The 26,853-nt window shown below is 42.6% G+C and overlaps 1 protein-coding gene across 1 annotated transcript in view; it reads left to right on the top strand.

The window, feature by feature from the left end:
* ptprua (protein tyrosine phosphatase receptor type Ua) overlaps positions 1-26,853 on the top strand; it is a gene marked incomplete at its 5' end in the record, with an annotated part of 157,091 nt that overhangs the window by 28,307 nt on the left and 101,931 nt on the right. The window contains one exon of the mRNA XM_079176640.1: positions 19,034-19,162. Within this exon, the coding sequence (XP_079032766.1) occupies positions 19,034-19,162 (129 nt within the window). The remainder of the gene's footprint in view (positions 1-19,033; positions 19,163-26,853) is intronic.

Genomic DNA, 26,853 nt, shown 5'->3' with positions numbered 1-26,853 from the left:
CCTCTGACAGGATTTTCATCACATATTGTCATATATTTATTTACTGTCGTATCGTCAATTTCCTGTACATGAGCGCCATCCATCATGAGACCGACCAAACCTCATATATATTTCCTTTACATTTAACCAACATGGTCTGAAGTGAATTTCTGTGAAGGTGGATTTCCTTTGGCCTGGGTAGAGGATAGTTTCTCTTTCTTGTGTTCTATTTCATGTGCAGTTTGTGATACGTTGCCACTAACTTTCTATTTTTCTATAATGCATCCAACCGTGATCACAAGTTCTGAGACACAGACTCCTTACACCAGCATAAATATAGAATGTTATGTAAACACCTGAGTCTGTGAGATGTTTAAAGACGTGAGCTCCTCTGAGTGTCAATAGCTGTGTTGCCTTTCACATATTATCTGCTCATTTTGAAGTATGGCATTACAAAAGCTATATGTTAGAGGCAAAATTTAATACGACTTTCTCAGTTGTGTACTAAAAGTTTTTTGCGGTGTTTCTTGCCTTTGTTGAAAAAGAGTTTATTTTGGCAAATATATTCTGACGTGGCCAACATTTAACTCACATGACTGATCAGCTGTTTTTGCTGTCGCCGTCTTCTATATATATTATATATATGTATATGTATATTTATATTGTCTTTGTCTCCAGACAGCACGATGGACAATATTAACTCCCATAAAATAAAATTTAAAATTTAAAAATTAAAACTTGTCCAATTGGGAAAAAGAATTCCTGAAGTCTCTGTACTTACATAAAATTACTTAAGTGTAAAAAAAAAATAAAAATCCCCCCCCCCCCATATTTTACTATCCCATATATTTGTCCAATATTTAGTAAATATTGTCTGTTATCTTATAGCCTCATAATGGAGCCATGTTTTGGACATACGTTCCAACTTGACTCTCAAGACATTTAGATTGTTGGCTGCATTATGATTACATCTTCGCCCATCATCCTCCTTCTCACTGAATAGCTCTTCTATTCTGTTTTTGTTCCCCTTTGGTATCTTGTGGCCTCAACCGTTGAATTTCCTCAGGGCAACCATGAATGTTTTATTTTATCTCATCTCATTTTTTTTTCCCGTCAAAGTATCGGCTGCATTCTTTAATTCTCCAAAGTGTGAGCCGCACCACAGCTGCAGCTGCTGCTTCTGAGCCGGCGCTCGCTGTGCTCTCAGATCATCATGATGCTGGGTTTCTGCCTGACAAAGCAAGGATTTGGGCTGGAAGCCTCAATCATCCTAACGGGGAAAGAGTTTCAGCGCCAAACTACTTTACCACAGCAAAGCAAAAATAATGTAAGACTGCAGCATCAAAACCAGCTCAAACAACAATTACCAAAAAGCTTGCACGTCTATTCATGATGTTCAAATATCAGCGACAGTGCAGCACATGAAGACTATTTGTATGCCATGAAAAATTAAACATTGAAGGGAGCGCGTCGCTGATTTTCCACACGAAGAGCGGTTTACTTGTCACGATAACTTCTACTCAGCCTGTGAAAACAGTGGTATTATGTCTTCTGTGGCTCCGGGGGGGGGGGGGGCCCAAAGCGCTTTGTCAAGTCTGCCGAAAATAATCCCGATGATGTCATAGTGATGTCATTATGGTGGCATCATCCAATTCATTACAACAAGCCTGCGTTACAAACTGGGAGTTAAAGAGACACAGGTTTTTAATCAGGAATAGAGGGTCTAATGAAACTATTGAGTTGAATTGTGGGAATTGTAGTGTCTGGTGTTAAAATAGACAAAGGCAGTTTATTATAACAATGAGCAGTGAAGTCTTAACCAAAAATTCAAGCGCTGTGCAGACACGCGCATACACTTCCTGTATCCAATAATTTAGGTTTTAATAACGGCAGAACAACCTGACATTAGGACTGGGCAATGATTCAATATATATATATATATAATTTATCTTCTGTCACAATGGCACACAACTCAGGTTTCTCAGAAAATCATATTGTTCTTAATTAAATGAGAAAATAGTCTTTTCATTTGTCAGGTATGTTATTCACAAAGAGTCTACAAAACCATGTGGTTATTTCCTAGAGAAAACATGCTGTATTTTGATATATATGTATATATACATAGAGCTATCAATATATGAAATTAGCTGAAATAGATCTAGTCCATGGGGAGGATGGGCTCTATATAAATTACATGACTCTTGTAGAAAAGTAAATAGCAATCCGCCCCCACACTTCCCCGTTTAATCCTGAAATGAGATATGCAGCGTTTAAAAAAAAAAATGGGATGCCAGCTCTTACAAAACGGCTGCTGGGATGAATGAAACAAGATTGGGTTATCATTAAAATCGAAATGAATATTTTGTCTTTTAATGGGACCAAGTGAACAAGTACATGTAGTGGAACCGTATGATTAGAGGACATCAAGTGAAGTTAGTGATTCCCAAGTAAATACTCAACAAAGTCTGGAACAACATTTGGATGTTTTTTCCAGGCCCAAATGCATTTATGTGTTTTTTTGTATTCCCGGCAGGTAAGGATTAACTTTCTCTCTCTGTTGTACTCATTACATTTGCAGTTTCATGTCATTTAGCCCTGGGAGAGAAACACCCAACGATCGCTCCTGAAAACAATTTACAAAAGACAGATTGTCCTGATATGAGAAAGAAATATTTATCGCCCATATGTAAAGAACGGCCCCGGGGCTCATGTTTATCTTGCTCCGTGCATTTTTGTTACTGCTTCTTTTCCATTCAGATGAATGCATTTTCACTTGCGCCGTCAGATGTGAGAGGTGTGAAGAAAGCCTGATAAAGCAAACGCGTCCTTGTTCTCCTTTCATGCTCATTTGTACAGACTCCAGCTTTACAAAACAACTTTTAGTTTTTCGTCTTTTTCCCCTCCCTAATCCATTTCCTCTTGAATGAAGCCAAAGAAAGCGGCCAGTGGCTTCGGTGGAACCAGTGCTGAGGGGGTTGGGGCTCATTAGCCTCTGGGAGACTTTGTGCTAATGCTCTTTTTCATTATTCTCCAAGTTTATGGAAAGCTACTCTTCTCCGTGTGTCTCATGTTCACTCACGATGACAGATAGAGTCCTCTCTTTAAAGGGTACACACACACACACACACACACACACACACACAGACTTGACTTTGTTGTCTCTGTTAGTAGTCACTCAGAGAGAGAGAGAGAGAGAGAGGGAGGGAGAGGAGAGCTCAGCTGATAAGTCAGATGAAAGCTGAGGGAGAAAAGAGGGAAATGGAGGCATGAACTGCTCTTGAAGGAAAATGTTAAGATTAGTAATGTGCCTCCATGTGGTGATTAAGAGCACCCAGGGGTGCCGGTGAGAGTGGTGGGAGGCAGAGGGGTTAGTTTAGCAGGAGCCAGGATCAGGGCCAGATTGACAGCTCCCCAATTCCCTGTCACCCCAACTCATTTCCTCAACGCTTCAGCGCTCCTGGCTCCGCCTCCTCTCCCCACAACGCACGCTCGCAGGCGCACTCTTCCACGCAGAGAGCCGATGGTCATTATCGCCCGTGAGCGCTCTCTGCGGGGGCTGCGAGGCTCCTTCTCTACTCGGCTCCACCGGTGTTCGAGCGAAGCCATCTGCTCGTGGCTCCTCTGGCCTCGCACTCGGTGGGGTACAAGTGGGGCGACAGCCTGCTGTGGCAAGTGTTTGGATAGTTCTGACAATATGATTAATTTAAAACAATGAAACATTAAAATGAATCTTATCAAATAACAATGTTTCCTTTGTTCAAACAATGGCTCCCTTTTTACAAAGTCTGTGTCTCTGCTTGGCAGTAAAATATCACAGCATCTTTTTTTCCCATTTGACGTTATTATATTTAATGTAATAATCCAAATCATATCCATAACGTGAACGACTCTTACGGAGCACACAGCTTTGGTGAGTAGGAGATGTAGTGTGTCAGATCCACGGACAAGAGACGGCAAACTGTCTTTATAATAAAGGATTCAAAATCCACTTGTGCTGATTAGCGGGGCTCAGCGGGCGGACATGCCGCTCCACCAGAAACCTCTCCACAAGCACAGCAGGGCACAGATTCTAGAGATCTTCTTTTGGGATTTTTTTACAACATCTTAGTTCTGATAGTAAGTTAGTGGAAATCGTCTTAATATCGGTGTAGGAAAAAAGCAATCGTCCCTTCAATGGTCGATGTATGATCCAATCACCAATCTGCACAAGCCTTGTACACAGCAGATGAATCCTACAGTGAATCAGGCAAATATTGGGAACATATGTCACCTGTAACACCGTGTTGGGGCTGAACAGAGACAGCAGGATTCAGAGGAACCTGCATTTTACACTTTGCTCGGCAACTCCTGACTCAAAGTGAAGGCAGCAGTGTCCTTACTGATGTGTGATCATTTCTGCTTTTTTTTTTAAATGTTTAGTTATTTTTAGATAATACATCTTCCGGCTCCGCCACAGTACAATGTAGGCAAATATAATTGTTATAAAGTTGCAGAACTTTTTTTTCTGAACCAATGTCCTGATGTCGACCTCTGAGGGTTTTTTTTTTCTTCTTTTCTTTGGTAGAAAGTAAAGTTAATATAAAATGTTCCCATACGATTTAGGTTCCACATTTAATGTCTGCCCCCCTGGACAGTTAATCCGACCCTGGCATTATCAACATTACAAAAAACCTCCTTCACTACTTGTAATTACCTCTATAAGGCTAATGTGTTTCTCCCAGTCGGCAGCTTGATACGATGTTAACACGGCATGAGGCGAGAGAGCCGATCTGATCCCCCGTTAAGAGGCTGGGCGTCTAATGGAAGGTCACTCTCAGCGTTCTGCCCACTGACACGGACAACCTCGAGCAAAAGAAAATCTGTTTTTCTTACAATACCTGCAAAAAGGGCTACGTGTTGGCAAGACGCCCACTGCCTCCCCTTGAAAGGACACAGTGTCTCCACATCACACACAAACACACATCAGGGTCGGCTCTGTGGGACGGTGTGGTGGGAACAGTTTTCTTTTACACTCCTTCTGTCTTTATGTCAATGCTGGAACTATTCTATCTTAAAAAGCTGTGTTTCCTTAGAGAGTGCAACAGTCACAGCGACCAAAAATCGAAGTATAATTTTGGGAATAAAGTAGTTAAAAAGGGAAGATATTAAATGGCTAAAATACCATACCATGTATAGTCCTTTTGGACGCCTGAACCATAAAGCACGCTCACTTACAGACACGTAATTGCTCACACTTGACACTGGAACCAAAAGTTATGTGTCCTGATTGAGGATCGGTTTAAGGTTACACTTTATTTCCTCCTGTTTTTACAGCTGTTGGCCCACCTTGCCGTCGGGGTGTGTCCCGTGTTTAAAAAGGCCAGATGCCAAGTGGTACTAAATGAAGAACAAACTGATGGCGTTGGCTCGGCGGAGCCCGGCCTGGATGCCGCTCCTTGTAAAATAATATTGGCAGCGGTTTTGAGTGCGAATGGTAAATGAGGATGGGACCTGCTGTCGGGGTGGGTGGGTGGGTGGGGGGGGGGCTCAATGGTCCAGTCCGAGTGATGGACGGCGAGCTTTAAAATATTATCCGAACGGCGGCTTAAGTGTCATAATGGATACAACCAGGTCGTAAACTTTCATTCCTTGCTTAATGCTCCGAAGACAAGACGCGTACCGCGAGCTTCTGCGCATGCCTGCGTGAACGGACGCAGCACACACACACACACACACACACACACACACACACACACACACACACACACACACACACACACACACACACACACAGGCTCTAGTTACCCTCTACAGAGTCCCAGTTGCTCGCTAACTCAGCGTAGATGGCCATGTGGGCTGTGGGCGCCGGCCTCTATATTGGCTACTATTAATATGCAGCACAAATTCCCAGCACTTGTGATTCTTTCTTTACCCTTGCTCTGCAATCTTTTTAACTCCTCCCCGGCTGACCCCCGACAGGCCTGCACGTCAGATCTGTAATTCTGTATGACCGTGGATGAGCACCTAATTACCAGCTTATACTGCCCCGTGAAGGAGGTTATCGTGGGTCGTCGGCGCAGCGTGTCGGGTCGGGTTGGGGGGGGGGGGGGCTGACATTGTCGTCTGCCATTGTGGTCTCTGAGGGCCCTCGTGAAGGTGTCGAGGCCGGCCCTCTGAAAGCGAGAGTGCCAGTTGAGCAGGCCCCCAGCTATGCTAATTATAGCCCCCACTACAGATCCTAAATTTCAGACACATCCGTCTGGCCTCCTCCTCGCTCACAGTTGTCTTTGGCAAAACATCTGATACCGGGCTCAGTCGCTATTTGTCCGGCTGTTGCCTGGTGAAGGGCTGCAGTCTGTGAAGCGCCAGAAAGTGCAAATATAGCAGTCTGGGAGGCAACAAGAGTGTCGAAAATATTGAGTAATTTTGCTGAAATGAGTGTAAGATTCACATCAATCTGCTCCTAATTAACACGTAAGATGAGACACATGTTAATGAGAAATTTGTGATTCTTGAGGCGGTAAATAAAAATACAATACAACTAAGCACAGCGCTCATGTGAACCAACATAATGGGATGGTTTGATGATTTTGTTTTTCTTCCAAACAATTCATTCTGTGCTATGTGAAGAATTAATTGTGACTGCATGAGTTTTGTACGGCCAAACATTTTTTCTTTATTTCTTGTTCTAACCAAAGCATACATATTTTTTTACATAGTGGATGCAAAACAGGAACACTGTTGCCTCCTTTCTATTCATTCTGTGGTGTACTTACAGTGAAATTAGCGGCTTTGTGGCGCACATGTTCACCCCTGTTACTGCACCATCATCGATGGACTGGATGAGTCCAATGAGACCTTTTGTGTAGCATCAGTGTAGAATAATTGTATTCTAATTAAGTCAACTAGTCTCTTTCTAGATCCGTGTGTGTATATCAGAAGTGCAGTGGTGGTGTGATGCGAAGTTATTTTTATTCTTTCCCACAAAGCTGTGTCGGAGTGAAACAATGTTCTCTGTGTCAGACACAGCGCCAGGCATGAACCCCGTCTCCTCAGTTGTGTTGAGACAAACGTTTAGAAGCCTTTTGACTGAGCCACCTGGCGCTTCGCTGCATCACATTCTGATGAAATATGATGTTATCTGGCAGTTATTACATCAGCTGCTACAATCCTGTTAGAGTAGATTTGATATTTCTCCAGTTGTGGAGATTGCATTAGGTCGTTGAACCACCAGTCCTCTGACAGCGGGGGTAGCTGTGGTTTTATTTTGGCCGACCCTGAATGGATATCTCCTCCACACGAGCTGTCCTGAGCATTTGCCATTCAGGTTATGCCGTCCCGAAAACATCTAGGGGACTATTTCATTTTACGCACCTCCTTCTCTTTGTACGGGACTCGTAGGCAACACATAACGGCCAGCTGGCTGACTAACAGAGTGCCCGGTAATATGTTCTACTCAGCTTGACCTTCCCTCTGCTTTTAAACCTTTTAGCCGCAACCTTTTCCCCCTGGTTCCCTGTTCCCTACGTGAGGCTGCCGCTATGTGGAGGAGAACGCTTCACCTTGGTGAAATCTCTGCATTTAGCCTCACTGCTGGAAGAGAAAGCGCTCTCTCGTTGTTCTCACAACCAATACAGACCCTCTCTCTCAGTTCAACACGCTCTCTAGTGTTTGTTTTTCTTCTGATTCAACCTTTCTTAGTCTAGTGTGGTATGACCTGCATTTATTGTAGCACATTTTAGGTGCATATTACTCATCATTTTGTTGCCTCGATGACTACTTGTGCCATTGTTAAACCGTTGTTATTCCATATTTCTGGCTTTTTTTGTTCCTCTCGCTTAAGCAGCAGCAGCTTGATCGAGCGACATTTGTTTCTCATTCCGCTCAACGGGTACAGCTGTTGCAGCTCTTTAGAAAATATAAGGTGCGTGAATATTCACTCAAAGGGTAAATGTAACCGTGTGGCGCCTTTTGGAACAAAGACGAGGATTTAGAGGATGAACACTTTCTTCTTTCCTTCCTTCCTTCCTTCCTTCCTTCTCCCTTCCCTTCCTGCTTTTCTTCCCACATATTGAGGTTACTCTAAATAACTGCAGGCATCATTTCCCCGTGTGCCGGGGACTAAGCGGCTCCAAAAAAGAAAATCTCCTGAAAGATTGAAGAGCAATTATGTTTGCATCTCGGACATTTTGGTAATAATTCTTTATTATAATAATGAACAGCACGCTCACAGCTAAGCCTCTTATTACAAGTGCTCATTTTAAATGTATACGGCACTGAAGGAAGTGCTGCTTATAATGTGATGTAAAGCCTCTTGTTACTGAATAGCACTTTGTGCCTCCATGTCTAACCGTTCTTCCGTGTGCGGCTGAGTGGTGTCACCTTGTGCCGCTCCTAGAATGATGCTCGATGCATCCTCAGCGCAAGTGTGGGGGGGGAATATACAAAAAAATGAGAAGGGAGCGCAGGAGACAGAGGCGCTCATGAAAAGGGAGTAAACGATGCTACCGGAAGGAAAAGGATCAAGTGTTCCACAGGGCATCTGAATCAAAGCCCTCTCTTCTCTCTCTCCTCTGCAGAGCGAGAGGGGAGGTGTGAGCTGTAATTAAGTCGAGGCGAAGACAGAGCCACTCTCTCCGAGGAGCCCTGATCACTTTCAAAAAGGGCCTCTCATCGCCGTGGTTACAGTGCCCCATTACGACTTGAGCGTATTGTTTGCGCGTGCGAACGCGTGTGTGTGTGTGTGCCGGTTTTTCAAGTGCTATTGTGGAAACGGCTGCTTGTGTATTTCCTTAAACTTTTCCACAGTTTGCTCACTGAGTGTATATCTGCATATTCCCAGCACGTGGAGCTTAGCAGCAGTGCCATGTGGTCTCCTCTTTAGCCTGCAGAGAAGGCTGAATTCACGAATCCATGACTCGATTAGCATCACACACTTTTCGAGCAGCACAATCATGAGACGCGCGATGGGTATTGGGTATTTTTGGGTATCACCACCTGCCAATACAGGACCTGGGTTTCATATGGCAGAAATTAACTCGCTAAAGATGTATTGCTGTCGGCCAGTAAGTACAAAATAATGGGAAAATATTACTAGGAGTGTGCCGGTGTGTGCGGGGAAAAATGGACGTGGCTTTCAGTACATTACAATTTCTACTAGTTCTACTAGTTCTACTAGTTCTACTACCTCAAAACAATGGAAAAAGATTCAAAACATGTAGGCCTATTCAAAAATGAATAAAACCAACAGAGATTTGGACAAAAAAATGTATACGCCCTCCTCAAAGCTACCAGACTCTGGTAATTTTACCTCGCTGATTGTAAAACACACTTCATTTAAACTCGACAGAGACAAAAGGAAACTCATCAGCCTTAGTCTACTCCTTCCATTGTTCCAGCAATCACCAACTCTGTTTTGGTCTACATAAACCTTAATTCACCGAGTTAGATGTGAAAATGTGCCGTCTCTCTCTCTGCCGTTGTGCTTCGTGCTTCTTGAGCGAGTCTTTTGTGGTTTGTTGGAATAAACTCTTAAATTAGGCCTTGTAGATTCAATGAGTGAAGATTCAGCAACTGGATTGCCAATTTCTTGCCTCTAATTTGTTCAAAAACAGATTTTGGGTGAAGTAAATGTTCACTAGCACATATTTCTTGTTTCCAAATGGGGTGACAGGAAATGCACACTGGATTGTGGGTGTTTTAGGAGCGCAGTGGATACACACACACATGCATCCTTGAAAATAACTATTGAACAAAGGACTCAGTCCTCGGTAGATTTCACAGGCTCCTAGACATTAGAAAAGCCTGGAACAGGCGGGATGCGCTGACGTAGCATCCTTGCAATTCATCCTTGGAAGGATCCTTAAAACACACCCTGGTCATCATTGTTTAATAAGCAACATTTTAGGGATCCTTACCAAAAATGTCTTCATAATGCAAATCAATATCTCATCTGCCTCAGAAAAGGCAGAATCACCACTAGGGCCTTAAAGGGGCATTAACGCATCAGTAAATAATACACTCAAAAGGGCAATTTCTTTTACTTGAAAGTACTGAAGTGACATTTTCAATGCAGGACTTCACTTGTAATGAAGTAGTTTGTATTGCAATATTGCTAATTTTACTTAACTAAATAATCTGAATACCTCCTCCATCGCTGATCATCTTAATTAAAGATCTGTAACTGGTTGAAATCTGAAATTAATTTACTGGAGCAGGATTCTGTCAGAAAGTTAGCAACACTCTTGGTACCTGGCCTGAGAAGTAACCTGTACTGTGTTGTAGCCATGAGCCTGTTGGGATACGGACGTCGGGGAGGCTGTGCAGTCAGAGCCCTAATGGAGGTCAGGGCTCTGCAGCTGCCTGCAGCACCCAAGGGACCAGCTGCAGCAGCAGTGTTTGGGGCCTGTGGAGCTCCGAGGGGAGGGAGGCCTTTCATCCCCTGCATCTCGTCGCTCGGCATTCTGGCCACGATCCCTTCCCTTCCCTTTTTTTCTTTCTTTTTCTGCACAATATTTAAAATGAATAATAAAAACTTAAGAATGACTTACTGAGGGTTCTGTCCTGGTGGCTGACCACCCGCGGTGAATACCAGGACTGCGTGCATAACATATTCTGCACCGCGCATGAAGAAGAAAAAGCCGCCAATAAATAAGCATCACAATCTTGCTGCTCCGGAGTTGTTTCCCCATTTGCGGTTTCACATGACTGAGTTCAGTCTGCTCGCAGCGATTCTGAGCATTTATTTTTATTTTTTTTACCATTTTGAGTGTATGGAAATCAACATAAATGCCGTCGGGTGGTTGGTTGTCTTGACATCATGCAATCAGGCATGTTGTGTAAATCTATGCACGGCATAACTGCAAATATCATCCAGCAGGAAGATGCAGGATTTTTGAGGCCACTGTATTTTAATTGTTTAGGATCAGATGTGTTAGATTTTAAGAGGAATGACACCCTCTCTGAAAACCACGTTCCTTATTAAGACCGTTCATTAGTATGTCGCTATTAATTGGCAATGACGGATTTAAGCTTGGAGACAGCAACAATTTCCAATATGATTACATCACCACTAAACGGAGACATAAAGCTTTCAACTAATGCATTTAGGTCAGTCCTGACGTGAATACTCATCTGTTGCAGGGGACAAAAAAGGCTTGACACAACCACTTAAAGTGGTTTTCCACATGAAGGGGAAAAGCGTCTCCTCCAGCACTCTTGATTAAATTTTCATATGTAACAGTAGTGAGAGCGTATCTGTCACTTTTCCTCCCTTTCTCCATCAGTGAAGAGGCCCAGTGCTGTAATGCAGGTGCTGGAGGAAAAAAAAAAATATTCTTTTTTTCCCGTCTTCTTAATTAGTGTGATTTGAGCTTCACTGAACAAGGTCTGTTTTTATTCATCAACCGCTATTCATGCGCCGCTCTCCTCATGACATCTCTAACAATAGCATTAACTGGCTAAGCAGTTCAGATTGCGGGAGATGGAGCCCTGTCACTGATGTCTCTGTGGAGGGGGGGGGGGGGGGGGGGATGGAAAGATTAAATGAGAAATTAAAGTAGAGCGCCTGGCGTAATGATGAGTACCTGCTTTGTCCGCAGTGGGTGCTTGGTGGCTATCTTTTTCTACCCCAAATAAACCTCTGGCAGTTTGTACATCGTCTCCACGCTGACACAGGCTTTCTCTCTGCCGCTATCTATTTTGCCATCTCGATTGCTGGTATATCATGCGGCCACCCCTTTAATCTCACCGTACACGGACCAGTTCATCTGTGCCGCGGTGTCGGGTCAGGTTAGACTGATACTCCAGGAGCAGGACTGTGGAAGCGCAGAGATTTTTCATCCTTTTCAAAACAGGAAACTAGTTCAATTTAAAGCGCATTAGGTAATCAATGACCTTTACCAACTTCCTAATAGGAACTGTAGCAATTTTCCTACCCAGCTCTCTGCTGCAACTCATTTAGTTGCGTGTACCTACAACCCTCTCCACCCCTGCAGGTAAGCCGCGGTTACGTTGTGCTATGGGGCAGTAAAAATAAAAATCTATTGCCTTCTTAAAATCACTGAAAGATGTTAAAGAGCCTTATGGGCCTCTGAAAGTACTGGCTCCGCTGGCCCCGGCTGCTGGGATTTGCAGTTGGGGGACTGGAACCATCGCGCACCACAAATGAAACAATTTCACACAACAGCGTGTGCCCTCCAGTGCTAATCTTGCCTACCACTCCCAACCCGAACATGCAGAAGGGAAAATTAGACCGATTGTTTGATTGACTGGTTTTACCCTCAGCCACCGCGTGTCCGTGTCTCTTGTCTTTTTGGTGAATCAGAAAATGGCCGGTTTGACCGAGATGCTACGAGAGCTCTTCGATACGGACAGGAAGAGGAGAAAGAGGGATGCGCGTGGAAAAAACATGGCTGCAGTTGAGACGAGACATAGTTCATCCTCATTTAATGGAGACTTATGAGCAGGGTTTGTCTCAGGTTGGACAGACATATAGCCATTAGCAGACCATTTACTCCACATGTACCGTCTTGTAAAGGTCACAAAGAGCGCAGAGGTTCAGTCCATCAGTCCTAACATGCTTGGATATCTCCAGTCAAATCCCCATATCGTGATGAATGATGATGAACGACTGCAGCAGGGCTCCGCCAAGTACATTTTGATCGATCCCTCCTCGCACACGCAGTCTGTTTACTCACGTGGGCTTTTGCAGTCGGCAGTCTTAACGAGATCAACCACTGTATTCTGCCACACGTACGTTTTAATTTCCTGGCTGTTGGCTTTTATGTAACACACCGCTTAATCAGCTGTTTGCATAGCAATATAATTTCCCTGATTGCCCATGTTGCATGGGTGAGGCTCTCTCCTTATATTCGCGGAGGTTTTTTTTTTACACACTGTGGCTGCTACTTACAGCACTCGTGTTGTCATTAATTCACCACCTGTACCTGCAAACCATGACTGATGGGGATCAATAACTTCCAACTATGAGATAATCAATGATCTGGTTATGTTTAATCCCTGCATTTATTTGGTTGTTTGTCTGTGTCAGACATACAAATCACAGAAAACTAGAATATATACATACATGATAAGAAAATTATCAATAATGCACAGTTTGTCCATTAATGACTTTGCTTTGAATTTCGTGGAGCAATTAGATTAATTGAATAATCCATCTTTTCAAAGCCCATGATTTTTCTTCCACAGACAGTGAGCTTAACATTCCTTTACATTAGATGGTCTTGGACACGTGCAGTAAAGGCTCTTATTATCCACTCAAACAGAGTGCTCATTTATCACATGGCTTTTGTCTGTATACATGATTTATACATCTGGCTTTTGGTGTCTGCATTTGGTTTATTGATGGTCTTAATGCAGGTTCAGGTTTACAAGAATAAATTCACTGAATATTATTAAAGTTAGTTTGACATCCAAATATTGGCTCTCTGTTGCTTTGGTCATATTACTTTCGGTATTGTCAGTCAAAAACACGAATTGGCCGAACGCCCACAGTCTACCAGGGGGGTTGTTTCTCTTTAATACTCCACTCTTCCACCGATTCTTCTTCGTCACCCCACTCCCTCTCTCGCACTTGCGGTCCTCCTCCTCCTCCTCCTCCTCCTCCTCCTCCTCCTCCTCGGTGAGGCTTCTGAAAATGCAGCGGCTGTTATTAATGGTCCATGAAGAAGTTGTGTTGTGATTATTCCTCTGCTGGCTCACTATTGATGAGCTATACAGCCCCCCCCCCCCCCCCCCATCCCCCCATCCGCAAGTAAACTTGTCAGGTCTGACGCATTGCCTACACACGCTCGAATGCAAATCACGCAGGCAGCGGCGCTTTATCTCAAACCAAACGAGAGCAGCGGCAGAACATCCTGGATCCTCAGTCCCAACAGAGCTGCTGTTTCTGAGAGGCTCTGATTACAGGAGTGCCAGCAGAGCTCCAGCTCAGCGAGGTGGTTCGCCTGAGGACTTTGCTTTAATGCAACGGGGAAGCATGATGAGCTTAACAGCTGCCTCATGAGCACAGGGTGAGATCTTCGGTCGGGGTTTCACCCAGTCAAGTTTAAGTTTTAAGCAAGGGAAGATTATGGTGACTAGAGAAAAATTTGCATTTGAATTTGTAACTCGCATGCAGGGGAAGTGCAATTTTACCTTGAAACAAGAACAGTCTGAGGGCCTCCTTTTTTACTGCAGTTCTTAAAATGAGCAGCGAGTGGCAATCTGTCAGAGTGGCATTCCGGTCGTCCATGTAGCTGAGCATTTGTATCCGTGAGAATCAGCCGTCGCTCTGAGTAACTGCAAATGAGTGTCTTTGTAGAAATCTGTACAGGATGAAGATGATCTGAGAAGTTCATGGGAACAGTGGGATCAAACACACATCCTCATCTCATACTTTGATTACCTCTTTATACTGTATCGAGTTTGAGAGCAAGAAACCAAAACCTTTCTTTTTCCACGAATCCTCTTGTTATACTGTTAACTGTAAATTGTTTTCATTATTCCTGCCCCTCTTTGGCTTTGCTCTCTCTCTCTCTCTCTCTCGCTCTCTCTCTCTCTCTTGTTCTGCTGTTTGAGGGCTCTTCACCCAGCCCAGTTTATGTCTCGCCCCTCTAATTTATTTCTCCCTCTCCAGGATAAATGCGAGGTAAGAGGCTTGTGTTTTCCTCCCTCTCCATCACAACGTATATATATATATATATATGATATGCCAGCTGAGCGGGCTATTACTTGTGTTCACTGTAGAGGCAGATTGGACGGTCGCACCCGTGGTCCATCACATGCACTTCAGACTGGCCTACACCTTCGCCCATTAATCTCCCTCCAGGGCCTCTTCTGTGGCTCCCTTACAAGCACTTGGTGCAGCAGAGTTACACTCTTTGCCCGCTTCTTCCTGACTTTGATGCTACACAAACACTGCTAATAGGATTCAATTAACTGGAAGGCATTAGACTCCTGACTGGTTTCGAAGGCATCTGGAGCCGTGTACCCGGATTACAAAAGCAACATTTTCTCACTTGGTCTCCAGATTTCTTTGGGTTTATTTGGTCGGGCGTTGAGATATTTGTTGAGAATTTTGGAGGTCAAAAAATAATTTCTACTAATTATAGAATTATAATAATACACAGAACCCAACATGAAAAGTCTTCACTATAACTACTTTGTACTGAAGTCTCAAAGAAAGCACAATAAACATTTGTTAAAATATGTTTTTATAAAAACTTTTGCTCAAAGTAATTTAAGTATAATGTAAAGCTGCTGAAATGCTGATGTTCAGTACGTCTAAATCATAAGGCTGGTGACCAACACATTTAATGTATCTAACAGTGTGTGTGTGTGTGTGTGTGTGTGTGTGTGTGTGTGTGTGTGTGTGTGTGTGTGTGTGTGTGTGTGTGTGTGTGTGTCAAAGCCTGATATATCTTTGTCCTCTGTGCCGTAGAGCTGCATTGTTGTCCAAAAACTATTAAAAACGCATCAGAGTCACACTGTTACACTGGGTGACATTTTCCTTCATTACCTTGAACAGACACGTTGTAGTTTATTTTTTAATTAGTCCCACATACACCCTCCTGCTGCCCCAAATACCCAAAAGAGACTACAATGTGTATTAATATGCTCCTGAAAATAAATAGTCCCTAACAAATGCAGCATTTATTTCTTCTTGAATAAAGTTTTCTAAAAACTACAGTGGCCAGCTGTTAAAGGAAGTTACTGAGCCTCAAATACAAATGTACATATGCAACTCCTTTTCAGTTCTTTAGAAATAAAGAATGTTTAACTATTGGACAATTTTTTAAATAAAAAAAAAAATTAAAGTCAAAGAAATGACTAATATTGGGGTTTCCCCTCAGAACTCCGGTGCACCATGGGGAAGCCTCAGATCCAGTATTTGGACTGTCACTGAAAGCCGTATTAATGAGATCTTTAGCTGCCTCATGCAGGCTTTGCTGGCTGTTGAGTAAAATCCTTCAACACCACACAAAGGATTTCTCTGATCAGCGGTTTCCTACAAAATTAGTTAGAAGATTAAAATGTATTGCTCACTTATGTGGAATCTGTGGAAACACAGTCACAGATTTTCTGATGGGACGAATAAAGTGACTTCGATATGAACATCTGGAACTTCATATGGATAGTAATGGTTAGTTTTACTGGGTTATAACAGTAGGAAGGCACACAAGTGGGACTGTCTGCTGCGGAACAGACAAAGTCTCGCTAGTAATAACTCTCTCTTTGCCAGGTAGAAGAAAGACCCCAAACAGTCTTGTTCGTGCAAATTACCTCTCCTACCTTTTGAAAGAGGAGGGCGCCTTGTTCTTGCACGTTTTATTTATTCCTCCTTCTTTGTTCTCTTCCTGAGGAACTTGTCAGCTGTGACAGGGGCTCACTAAAGTTATCTCGGGCCCCGTCGTCCACGTCTCAAGGTGTTATTGCTGCTCCGCATGGCGGCGCATTGCTCGGGGACTGTGCCGAACAGCGGCGCGTTATCGCCTCTGATAAGCAATTAGCATTCTCAAAGCCGCTTTCTCTCACATTCAACTTATTATTATGTGGATATTTTTGAGCAATCTTTATTCCCTTGTTGGCCAGAGTCCCTGTTGCTGTGATGAACACAAATAATTCATATCCAGTCGTTACAGCTTCAGCCTGTGTGACATTGACAGATTCATTATAATTTCTTTCATTTTTTAAGTAAACATCAACACAGCAAATGACGTCAGCTAACCACACACACACACACACACACATTTGAAGGAATGCACACACACGCAGACATCAGTAAAAAATCCGCCGAATGCACGTGGCTTTTCTAATTACATGGGTCTGCCCTGCTGCTGCCAGAGAAGCTCATTTGGGCACTGAGAGGAACGAGCACGCTAAAAGCAAAGGAGGCTGGGAAGGATGAGTCTTAATGAGGGGAATCAGTGGAACGTGTCTGATGGTGACATTTCTTCCCGGAGCTGGAGGGCTCTCAATGAAAGGCAGGCCTTCACCGTGGGGCCTGCTCCCCCACTCAGCCCTCTCATCCTCAGATAACCGGGCATGGCGCAGCACAACAAGCAGCCCTCACACAGGAGGCAATTAAAACTCTGATCTGCTTACACACCCGGAAACACTAGCTTGGCTGCGGGGCGGTGGGGGGGGGGGGCGTTCGCATGGTGGTGGGGCGGTGATACGCGTTTGTCAGCAGGAAAGGGCGAAAGCGGAGGTCCATAATAAGTCGTCTTAGTCGTTTATTGCAACATACAATATTTCTTCAGAATCAAAAACTTTTCTAGTATTAAAGTAAACAGATGCAGCTTCCAAACTGCATCGGGGGACTGGGCCAAACGGGATGCTATTAAGCGGAAGCTGGCACGGAGTCAGAGTTGCTCTTTAACACCAGCAGCACTGCTGCCAAGCCTTAATGCGATCTGTTAGTGAACAGGGTCCTGGGACCTCAGTGGGCTCAGGGTGTTAGATTGCAGTTAGTTTGGAGTTAGCTAGAGCCGCAGTAAAGCTAATAACATGATTTATTACAACTTTGTATTCATTAGAGGTTGCTTTGTGGCTGCTCTTTGTCATGATGTCATTGTACATATGAAAGTAGGTGTTTAGGTCTACAAAGGACAGTTTAGGTTGCAATTTTACAGTTAACCTCGATCAGGAGATTTCCTAAAAAACCTGTATATTTGTCTGACTGCTGAAACTATGTCCACTGAGCAATGTCTGCACGATCCAAGACCGTGGCTCCCGAACTATTAATGTCAGGCCCCTTCGGAAGCCGAAGAGTTTCATATTTTAGTACATACTTAAATGTTCCATCGATGAGCATCTTCCGATCGATGGTCGCCCTGTTATAACTCCCTCCATCTTGTATTTGACATGTCTGGCTCTCTAAATGAATCTTGCTAATCTGAATCTTGATATCCGCGCAGCATCAGAGCACTCGTGTTTCTTTTTCCTTCCCAAATTAATTAGATTCACAGGAAAGTCACAGGTGGGGAATCAATAACATTAATGATGCTCCAGCACCGCCATGATTGCAATGCAAGCGATTTTGGCTGCAGCTGTGTTTCACATGTCAAAAAGTCTCCTGTGGGAAAAAAAGTATTATTCATCTTAATTAAGTTGCACTACATAGTCACGTACCCACCGTAACAGAGGTAGAACCTTAACCGTCAGCTTTGATCTTTGATTAATTATTTTTCAAGCAAACGCTCTCTGGGTCCAGCTTTTCCCTGTTTTTTAGATCATTGTAAAATAAATATATTGTACGTTATTTAAAGGGGGCTCTGGGAAACTGTGGTGGACTGAGAAAGCAAAAGCGTGAAAAAACGAAAACAATCGTTAGCAAAGGGCATCTTGTGTCCAAACCACACGTATCAATGGGAAACATCACTCCACGGATGAAGCCAAGTAGAGCGTAAGGCACACATGCATGACCAACAATTGGTCCTCCCAAGTCAAGACTATTCATTTTTAGATTTCCTGAAGTGCGCCTGTGTTTTCTAACCAATTAAACAAGAACACACCATTTTGTCCCGTGGCTTGACAACCGAGCTGGTGGCTTTAAAAGCCTGTGGTTTGTGTGATAATGGCCGACTAGTAAATGCAGCCATTAGAGGCCAGACAGGGTTGGGTCACCTTCACAGGCTAAGAGCCGGGCTGTTGTTGTCCTCCATCAACTGAAGAACCCCTTTTGCTGCTCTGGTACAGCTGCCCATTATTTCTGGCTATTTGGGTGACCCGTGGCTGTTGTGTCATTTTCACACCACAGGGCTAATTGCACCAAATGGCGGTGGATTCTGAGGGAACAGATGAGATAGGCAGTCAGCGCTGACCGCCCGGTGCCAACCATTAGCTGTAATTTAGTTTATAGCTTCAAAGATTCTCCAAGATTTGATGTATTAACACATTACCAGTGAGCCTGTGGTGATGTAACTGAGCCATCATTTCTTTTGTGTTTCTCTGGGAAGGGACTACAGTATGATGCGTTCCTTCATCAGCTTTCTCCTGGTAGCACAGAGAGTTTACGATGAATACACGTTTCGTATTTTAATCTGCTCCTCCTCTTCTTCCCTCACTGTAGCTGGCTGCACCTTCGATGAGGACTCGGACCCTGGCTTGTGCGAGTACCGACAGGGACAAGATGACGACTTTGACTGGCAGCTGATCAGGACCTACAACTGGCCACACCCGACCCCAGATCTTCTACGAGGTTTGTTTCTAACGGGCCTGAACGCGTCACCTCTCAAGGCATAACATCCCGTTTTTGGATACTGTAAAGCGTTGCACTGGAATCGTCTGTCATTTCTGTCATTGACGTGAGGAGTAAAGAGTTCATACAACTCATCAAATTAAGTTTCTAAAGCAACGTGATCAGCATTTTTAGCAGACGTCCCAGCATGCCTTGTTTGAGTTAAAACTCTCCAGAGACTCCTGTGTTTTGTTTGCTTGAAGACGACATATTAGATGGAAACTTGCTGCGTGTGTTTATTAATACAAGGCGGGTTTCTGCTGGAATATACTGTATATCTAGCAAAAACAAACATGAACCAGAGATGCCCCACGTCTGGAAATAGAGTTATAAACAATGCAGTTTGGTACAAAAACACAACACAGAATAACACACCAGTCCACTATAAAGAGGCTTGCCGCTGCTTTTATGTGCCGGGCTGTTCTTTAGATGGTTCATTATGGGAGCTCTGTGAATGTTCCGAATAAAGTAATGACACATTCATTGAAAACAAATTTACTGGAAATGAAATGGGACTGTTTGTGCATAATTCTCTGTTACCAGAGGGGGACTGCAAGTCCAAACATTAAGCCTGAATTCATTTCAGAGCAATCAAGGCAGGATAATTGTGTGGTTTTGAATGAGGAGGGTCCAAAGGAAAGGAGGGCCAGTCGTGCATAATCACTGCCAGTGCTGTGAAAGCTACTTTCAAAAGTTAGACTTTTTTTGACAACATTTTTAAAAGCCTGGCAACATTGGCTGAACTATTTCAGTATGCGTCATTTTCAATGTGAATGCAGCACTTATCTTTTTTAATTTGAATTATTCCCAACACTGGTCACTTCACAGACACACAGTGTATTGAATTAAAGGAAATGCAAATTAATTTCCAAGTATTGAAATAGTCATTTTAATTAAAGCAGAATCACAGTTTACAAAATACCATCTGTGTGGCTGTGCTCAAAGTTTGATTTAATAGAGAACAAGAAGATACTGGGAGAACTTTACACAGATTTGGATCCTTCCATTAGACCCTGTTCAGATTTAGAAACTGGTATCAAGTCCAGATAAAGTCCTGACCCAGCTGAGACTGTTGGCAGACATCCTGTTCCTCACCTAGCATCAGTGTATCTCAGATGCATCTCAATCGATGCATTTGTGATGTGATTTTGCCTCCTGACTCACTTTTGATTTATAAGCAGTAAACTCTGACTACTGCTAAACAGGAAAAACACATTTGTTTTACAATGCAGCTTAAGAACAATATCGGTGACTGTTGGAGGTGTTGCCTCAGGGAGGCTTCGAACTTAATCACCTTGTGCCAAGCAGATCAATGCTGTCTCCTACAAAATGACGTTCCCATACAAATAAACTGCATTATCAATTACATTTAGAGGGAAACACATTTTCTTCTGGACCAAATAGTCACAGTGTTAAACACAGTAAACAAACAAAACAAAACTACTCAGCTAGGTTTAGTAAAAACATCATAGTTTGGCTTAAAATGACTCAGCTTTTTTTTCACACGGGACAAACAGCAGTCTATTAGGTGACAGGTTTCATCTTGCTTAAAAATATTTCTCATATTGATGATAGCACAAAGAATTACCACTAAAATCTGCAGTTCTATGAAGGGGTTTAGCCTATTTTAGATTGTTTGGCAATGAACACAACTTAAGCTTATCATCTCTATTGTCATGTAACTCTTTAACAATGGAGATCTTTTAAACTCTTTAGATGGACCACCTGCTCGGCAGCCAACCCGCTCTCCCCTATTGTCTGAATGACATGGCAGTCATTTTGCATGCAATAAGAACGCCTTTCATGCTTTTTGTGTGTCATTGGGACACCATGTAGTCTGTACTGACAGCAATGTAAACACATCAGCAACAACGTAACGCAACAACGTAACGCAACAACGTAACGCAACAACGTAACGCAACAACGTAACGCAACAACGTAACGCAACAACGTAACGCAACAACGTAACGCAACAACGTAACGCAACAACGTAACATAACCACGAATAGTGTCTTCCCAGGTAAAAGTCCTGTTTGTTTTCTTTCCATTTCAACAAACTCTAATTACTGTTGTAAGTTTAGAAGATGATTCAACAAATACTAGATTATGTGGGTAAAAAAAAAAGAAAGAAAGAAAAGAAAAAGCTGACATATAATGATTACACATGCACATTGCTGACGTGCCGTGAAATCCGGCCGTTCTCACCAGTGATCACAGCAGTCTCTCACTTATGTGTCTTGAGGAAAGTGTGAACATGCTTTATGTCAACTCTGGTTATATGTTAATGGATGTTGAAATGGAGCCTACGTCTGCATGCTCACCAGGTTTCCTCAGGGATTTATGCTAAACAATCGTATTACCTTGGACCCCGTTCCAATCATCAACCCACTGACAGCTTGTTTTCCCACATTCAGCCCCTTGCTGCTTTTCTATTTAGGTTTGTCATGCATCTACACAGGTGGCCTGCTTCCAATCTGCGCTGACGTTTTACATACATGTTTATTTTAAGCAGTTTGTTTTTTCTAGGTAATTGCTTTGCAAGCATACATCCAAGAGGAAGACCTCCGAGTGTGAATGGCGCTGGTTTTAGGTTGCTGTTTGGGGTACATTGTGGTAATTTGTGGAAGGAGCCGGCAGACGTCCGGGATTTCATAATCCATTCGCGGTTCAGATCAAGTGCTTGTTCCGCTGTTCCAGGCACAGCTCCCCCGAGGCAAGCTGGGTATATGAAGGAACTCCCTGGGTTTGGTGGAGTCTGGCATGGGTCATTGCTGATTACACTTCCTTGTGTTCCTCAGGGGCCGGCAGCGCCACAAAGGCTGCTTTTCATCTTCTTTTCATCCATTAGAGAAGGTTAATTTCAGACAAGATGAGCACATGCTCCAGTGACTTGGATGTTCCTCTCAGATGCTCCCGGATAAGAGATGAAGATATGATATATGGCTGTGTGGGATCTCATCATCGGATGTACCTGTTGTGAGCCAGCCTATTGGGGTCATACATAAACCATAGACTGTGTTAGGTAGTAGCAGCTGGTGCATCACTGACATGACCTCCTCCTACACAAGTCTCTGGCATCACCAGCCCTCAGCATATTATTCACACCAATAGTATGATATTATTATTCTAAATGTTAATTCTAACCCTTGTGCAGTCAATGTACTTTTATTTAGTACAAAATGGCACAATTTATTCCATGGATCCTGCATAAATACAGTACATTGTGGGTTAAAAGCATTTGTGCTGGGCTATAGAGACGATATGAACACTGATTGTGACAGAAACAGTTTTGTAACAGTTCAAACCTCAAGATGGAAGTTTGAGTTGAATTTTGGATTAATGGAAAGAAAGCTTTTTTCTAACCAATCAGATGGCAACCCTTTAATGTATTATATATCGCTATAGTTACTTTTTACTTTCCAAGATTACCCAATAGCATGTTAAATAAAAAAAGATTTACTCCAACTCAACCAACATTATAAGTCTAGTTTCTACACATTAATGCATCAGTAATAATAATAATGATAATAACATATATCATATATCACACAGAAGCTAATTTCCTGCATTTAGTGCTTTTACTTTTGATACTTTAGGTACATTATGATAGTAATACTACTCAAATAACATTTTGAATCCAGGACTTTTACTTGTATTGGAGTATTTTTTGCAGTGTGGTATTGCTACTTTCACTGAAGTAAAGGATCTCTTAACAACCACCAATTAGTCCCACCAATTGGTATGAGCAGCAAAGCCCTCGCTGAAACACTCCAGCATCGACAAATAGCATTACTATCCGCTTTTTCCAGCGTTAATTGAGACACCACATAGGCTTTTGCTTTTCTATTAATACAAAAGACATAGTGCTGATATGCACGGGGGAGATGAAAAATGAAAGATTTTAACTACTGAATAAGATTGACCAAAGAATAATGCACCAACAGAAACATTTGGCCTTATTGTTCCGCCCTTCTTTAAAATATTAAGTATGAGAATGGAACATAGATTGTCTAATGAGTCAAGTGGTTGAATATAACCTGCTTGTTAAGCTTCCATATTATTTTTATTTTTTTATTTAACACTGCAGCGTAGACGAGTTAGTTGGAACTGAACCCGCTTTCTTTTTTTTTTTCATAGTGGAATTATGACTTTACCTTTTCATCTCCAGTGTAAAGGCAGCTTTATGTTTTCACACTGCAATGAAACCAGACCTGTTCATCCAACCCTGTGGTTTATCCAGCAGCTCAGGAAGAATATGCCGGGTCAGAGTTTTACAACAGAACCTCTGAGGCAACGTATATATATTAGAAAATATAGGGTTTACCTTGAATTTTTCCAAGGGCTTTAAATTCTTTCAGAGACGCTAAAGAGACTGCAATTGAGACAACAACTTAGTTTATTGGGCAGCAGCAGCTCAATAGTATTGATTTGTGCCCACAAGCCAGTAGAATACCAATGACATGAAACATTGCAGCTAAAAGGGAACATGTTACGCCCTTCAGCTTTGCAGTTTTTTTTTTTCCACGACAGTATTTCGTCTGAATCGCTCAGCCTGCTTGTCTGCATTATGATGCAGAATGTGGAAGCCAAGGCTCAGTGTCTGGAGCTATGTGGGAAAGCAGACATGATTGCTGTGCGTGATGGACAAGGTCTTCTTTTAATAGTGAAACTAACCAGGTTTCTGCTGTGCTGGATCAAACAAAGCTGATTCAGAGGCCCTTGGAAGGAGATTGTATTGGAGTTGAATTAAATCAAACCCCTAGAGGACACCTCAAGAAATGGTCTATGTTTAAGTCGTTATCGCCGCAAGGTCTGTTTGAGAAATGGAAATTTCAAAACCTGAGACCGGTTTTGTTGTCTAGACAAAAAGTGGTTCTCAGTTAAGTTAATCACAGTTTATTCTAACAGACAGAGTCAATAGCTAGTCTGTGGTTAATACCAGGATGCCTAATTACCTCGCTTTGTTCGGACAATCGTTTTCAGCCTGAGAAAGCGTAGCCTGAGAAAGCATAGCCTGTAAGCCGAAGCGAAACACGCTCCACTGATCCACATGAACTGCAGACGGCAATCTGGGAAATGAGGGCAATTATCAGGAAGAATCTTTTAAAGGGCAGCACATTAATTGTTCATGTGTGGTATTATTGCAAATAGTTTAATAGCCGTTTATGGTTTCTTGCCTCCACCCGCATCCTTTTAGCCGGTCCCCGCATACCTTTTTTTTTTTTTTAACACGGCTGGCTTTGATGATCCAGGGCCCAGAGTAGGAAAACTAACTAGAGGAGGCAGAATGACTCTTTGCATTTAAATGGAACATTAACAGAGAGCAGTTTCTCTTGATCGCATGACTTATTTGAATTTTGTCAGCAGTGGAGAGTCTGTGATTGTGGAGGTACAGTAAGGTCTGTCTACTGCTGAAGGACTCATACATACCAATCAAATATGTCGGTATATCTAATAGAACATGGACATCAGCATCTGTGAGTCTGTCCTTACCAACAAAAACAGAAGTTTTGATAATTTGTCCAAATGCCTAATAGAGCTGACAGTAGCTCCTCTCATGAATAATGAATTATGAATTATCTCTGTTTTCAATTCAACACAATATTTAACAGTGACTATATTAAGAGTTTATTTTTTATATTTTAAATATTCTTTTCCCTTTTATTGAGTCAAAACAAATCTGTTGCTGCTTCTTATAAGAAGAATATCTCATTCTGTTTAGGACAGCACATTTTTATTTAATGAACTGTCGGTTGTATGAGATTTCTGCTGCCATTAATTGGTGTCACAGACAGTGGCAGATTGCACATTTATATTTAAGTGGAAAAAGTTGCTGACTATTCATTGCAGTACTGTGAACCTGGACCTCCTTTTGCTCTTGAAATAGTGTCACTTGTCATTGCCCTCGTTGGTTCCCCCTGAGGTTCTAATTCACTTTCTTTTATCGGACTCAGGTAAAAGTTAATGGGAGGACATAAACCATGTGTGTATCTTGGGCAAGACTGACTGACCCCTCTAAATACCACAAGCAGACCACAGACTGAAAACATATACTGAAGGAGAAAAAGCGATGTGTTGTGAGGAGATTCAGGAGTGATCGGCTGAACACCGAATTGGCTGAGTGGCAGTATTTTCCATGTCGAGCTGTTACCTGCCTGTTGCTATCTCATCCTCAAGTGACACGATAAATGATAAAGGCTCGGGATAAACAAAAACTGTCTGAAAGGAAGAACTGTTGCAAACAAAGGGACCTTAACCTGTGGCGTGTTCCTCGAGGCCCTTACGCCCCTGGGCGCATTTCTTTTCATGCGCTTGGTTTTACAGGTCAAATTGTTGCCTCTGTTGTGAATACTTTCACACAGATCGTGAATATTATGCAGCAAAAAAGCAAAATACTTTTTTTTTATCAATCCCGTTATGCAGAACGGGTTTAGTTGCGCCTATATTTATTATAACAGCAACACAGAGGTTTCGGAGTCCGAACCAAGACGACAAACTTTATTATTCCTTTCACCCTTGACAAAGGCAGAGAGGACCAAGTATATATTATAAACAAGTATTTCACATTTTCATGTTCTTTATTTTCCTAATAATCACCTTTGCCTAAAAATCATTGTTTTCGTTACCTTAGAATGAACCGTTTATATTTACATACAGAGCGGGTACTCTAATACAGAACCGGCCGCCGTGATTCTACAGTAGCCCAGAAAGGACAAACCAAACACTGGTTCTAGATATTTCCTGTTTTTGCGTCATGTACACGTTTGGCACATGGGAGAAGTTTGAGTTCGTTGCATTATGCAACCTCACTGCTAGCTGCCCACAAATCCTACACACTGCACCTTTTAAGGTTCGACCCTGAATGCCACACATTGTGTGCATCGATTGTCATCAAGGAGCAAACACGTTTCTTTTTGTCTTTTTCAATCTTTGTGAATAAACAACACGTGTAGGATGCTATAGAAATGATGTTGACAGCACATGTTGATTGGCTTATTATCCTGCTTGGCAGATATGCGATGAGGCGGGCTCCGACTGATTCACTATTGTCTTGGGACAACTGCTGCTGACCGCAGTAATCAGTTGATTCAATAGGCAAGAATGTTTTAATGGCACATGTCATCCTTGAAATAGATTAGAATGTGGGTGGAGAAAGTCATTATATATGCGTTTTGACAAGGGACGTATTAGCACATGAATGCTTTTCCCTCAGCGTGCTACCTTTTTCAAATCTAAACTGGGAACAACACGCTGTAGTGCCAGAACAGTTTTAAGAGTTCTCTCTTGACTTTGACAACTCCTAACTAGCTTTTCTTTTTTTTTTATACAACACCATGTCGTGTTCAATCACAAGCATGGGTTGACATTTTAAATAAAGGTGCCTATTTTGTCCTCAAAACTACAGGGGATTACTCTGTCACAGCAGAAGGTATGACAATAATGTGACCGTTCCTCTATAATTAACAGGACTTTAATGACAGGCCTGTAAATAGAAGACGGTGTGAGGCTGGTCACGCAATTAGAGTGAGAGGCTGACTCACCCTGTTAAGATGGACCACGGTGTCATGTTTACACCCTTTTTGGTGTGCATTGAGGCGTGGGGGTGACGGGGGGGCAGATTTACTTTAGAGAGGTTGTCAAAGAAGAAAGTT

Source organism: Pholis gunnellus (assembly GCF_910591455.1).
Source record: "Pholis gunnellus genome assembly, chromosome: 16".
NCBI lineage: Eukaryota > Metazoa > Chordata > Actinopteri > Perciformes > Pholidae > Pholis > Pholis gunnellus.
The sequence above is the reverse complement of the archived record's forward strand: the minus strand, read 5'-3'. Positions and strand labels throughout refer to the sequence as shown.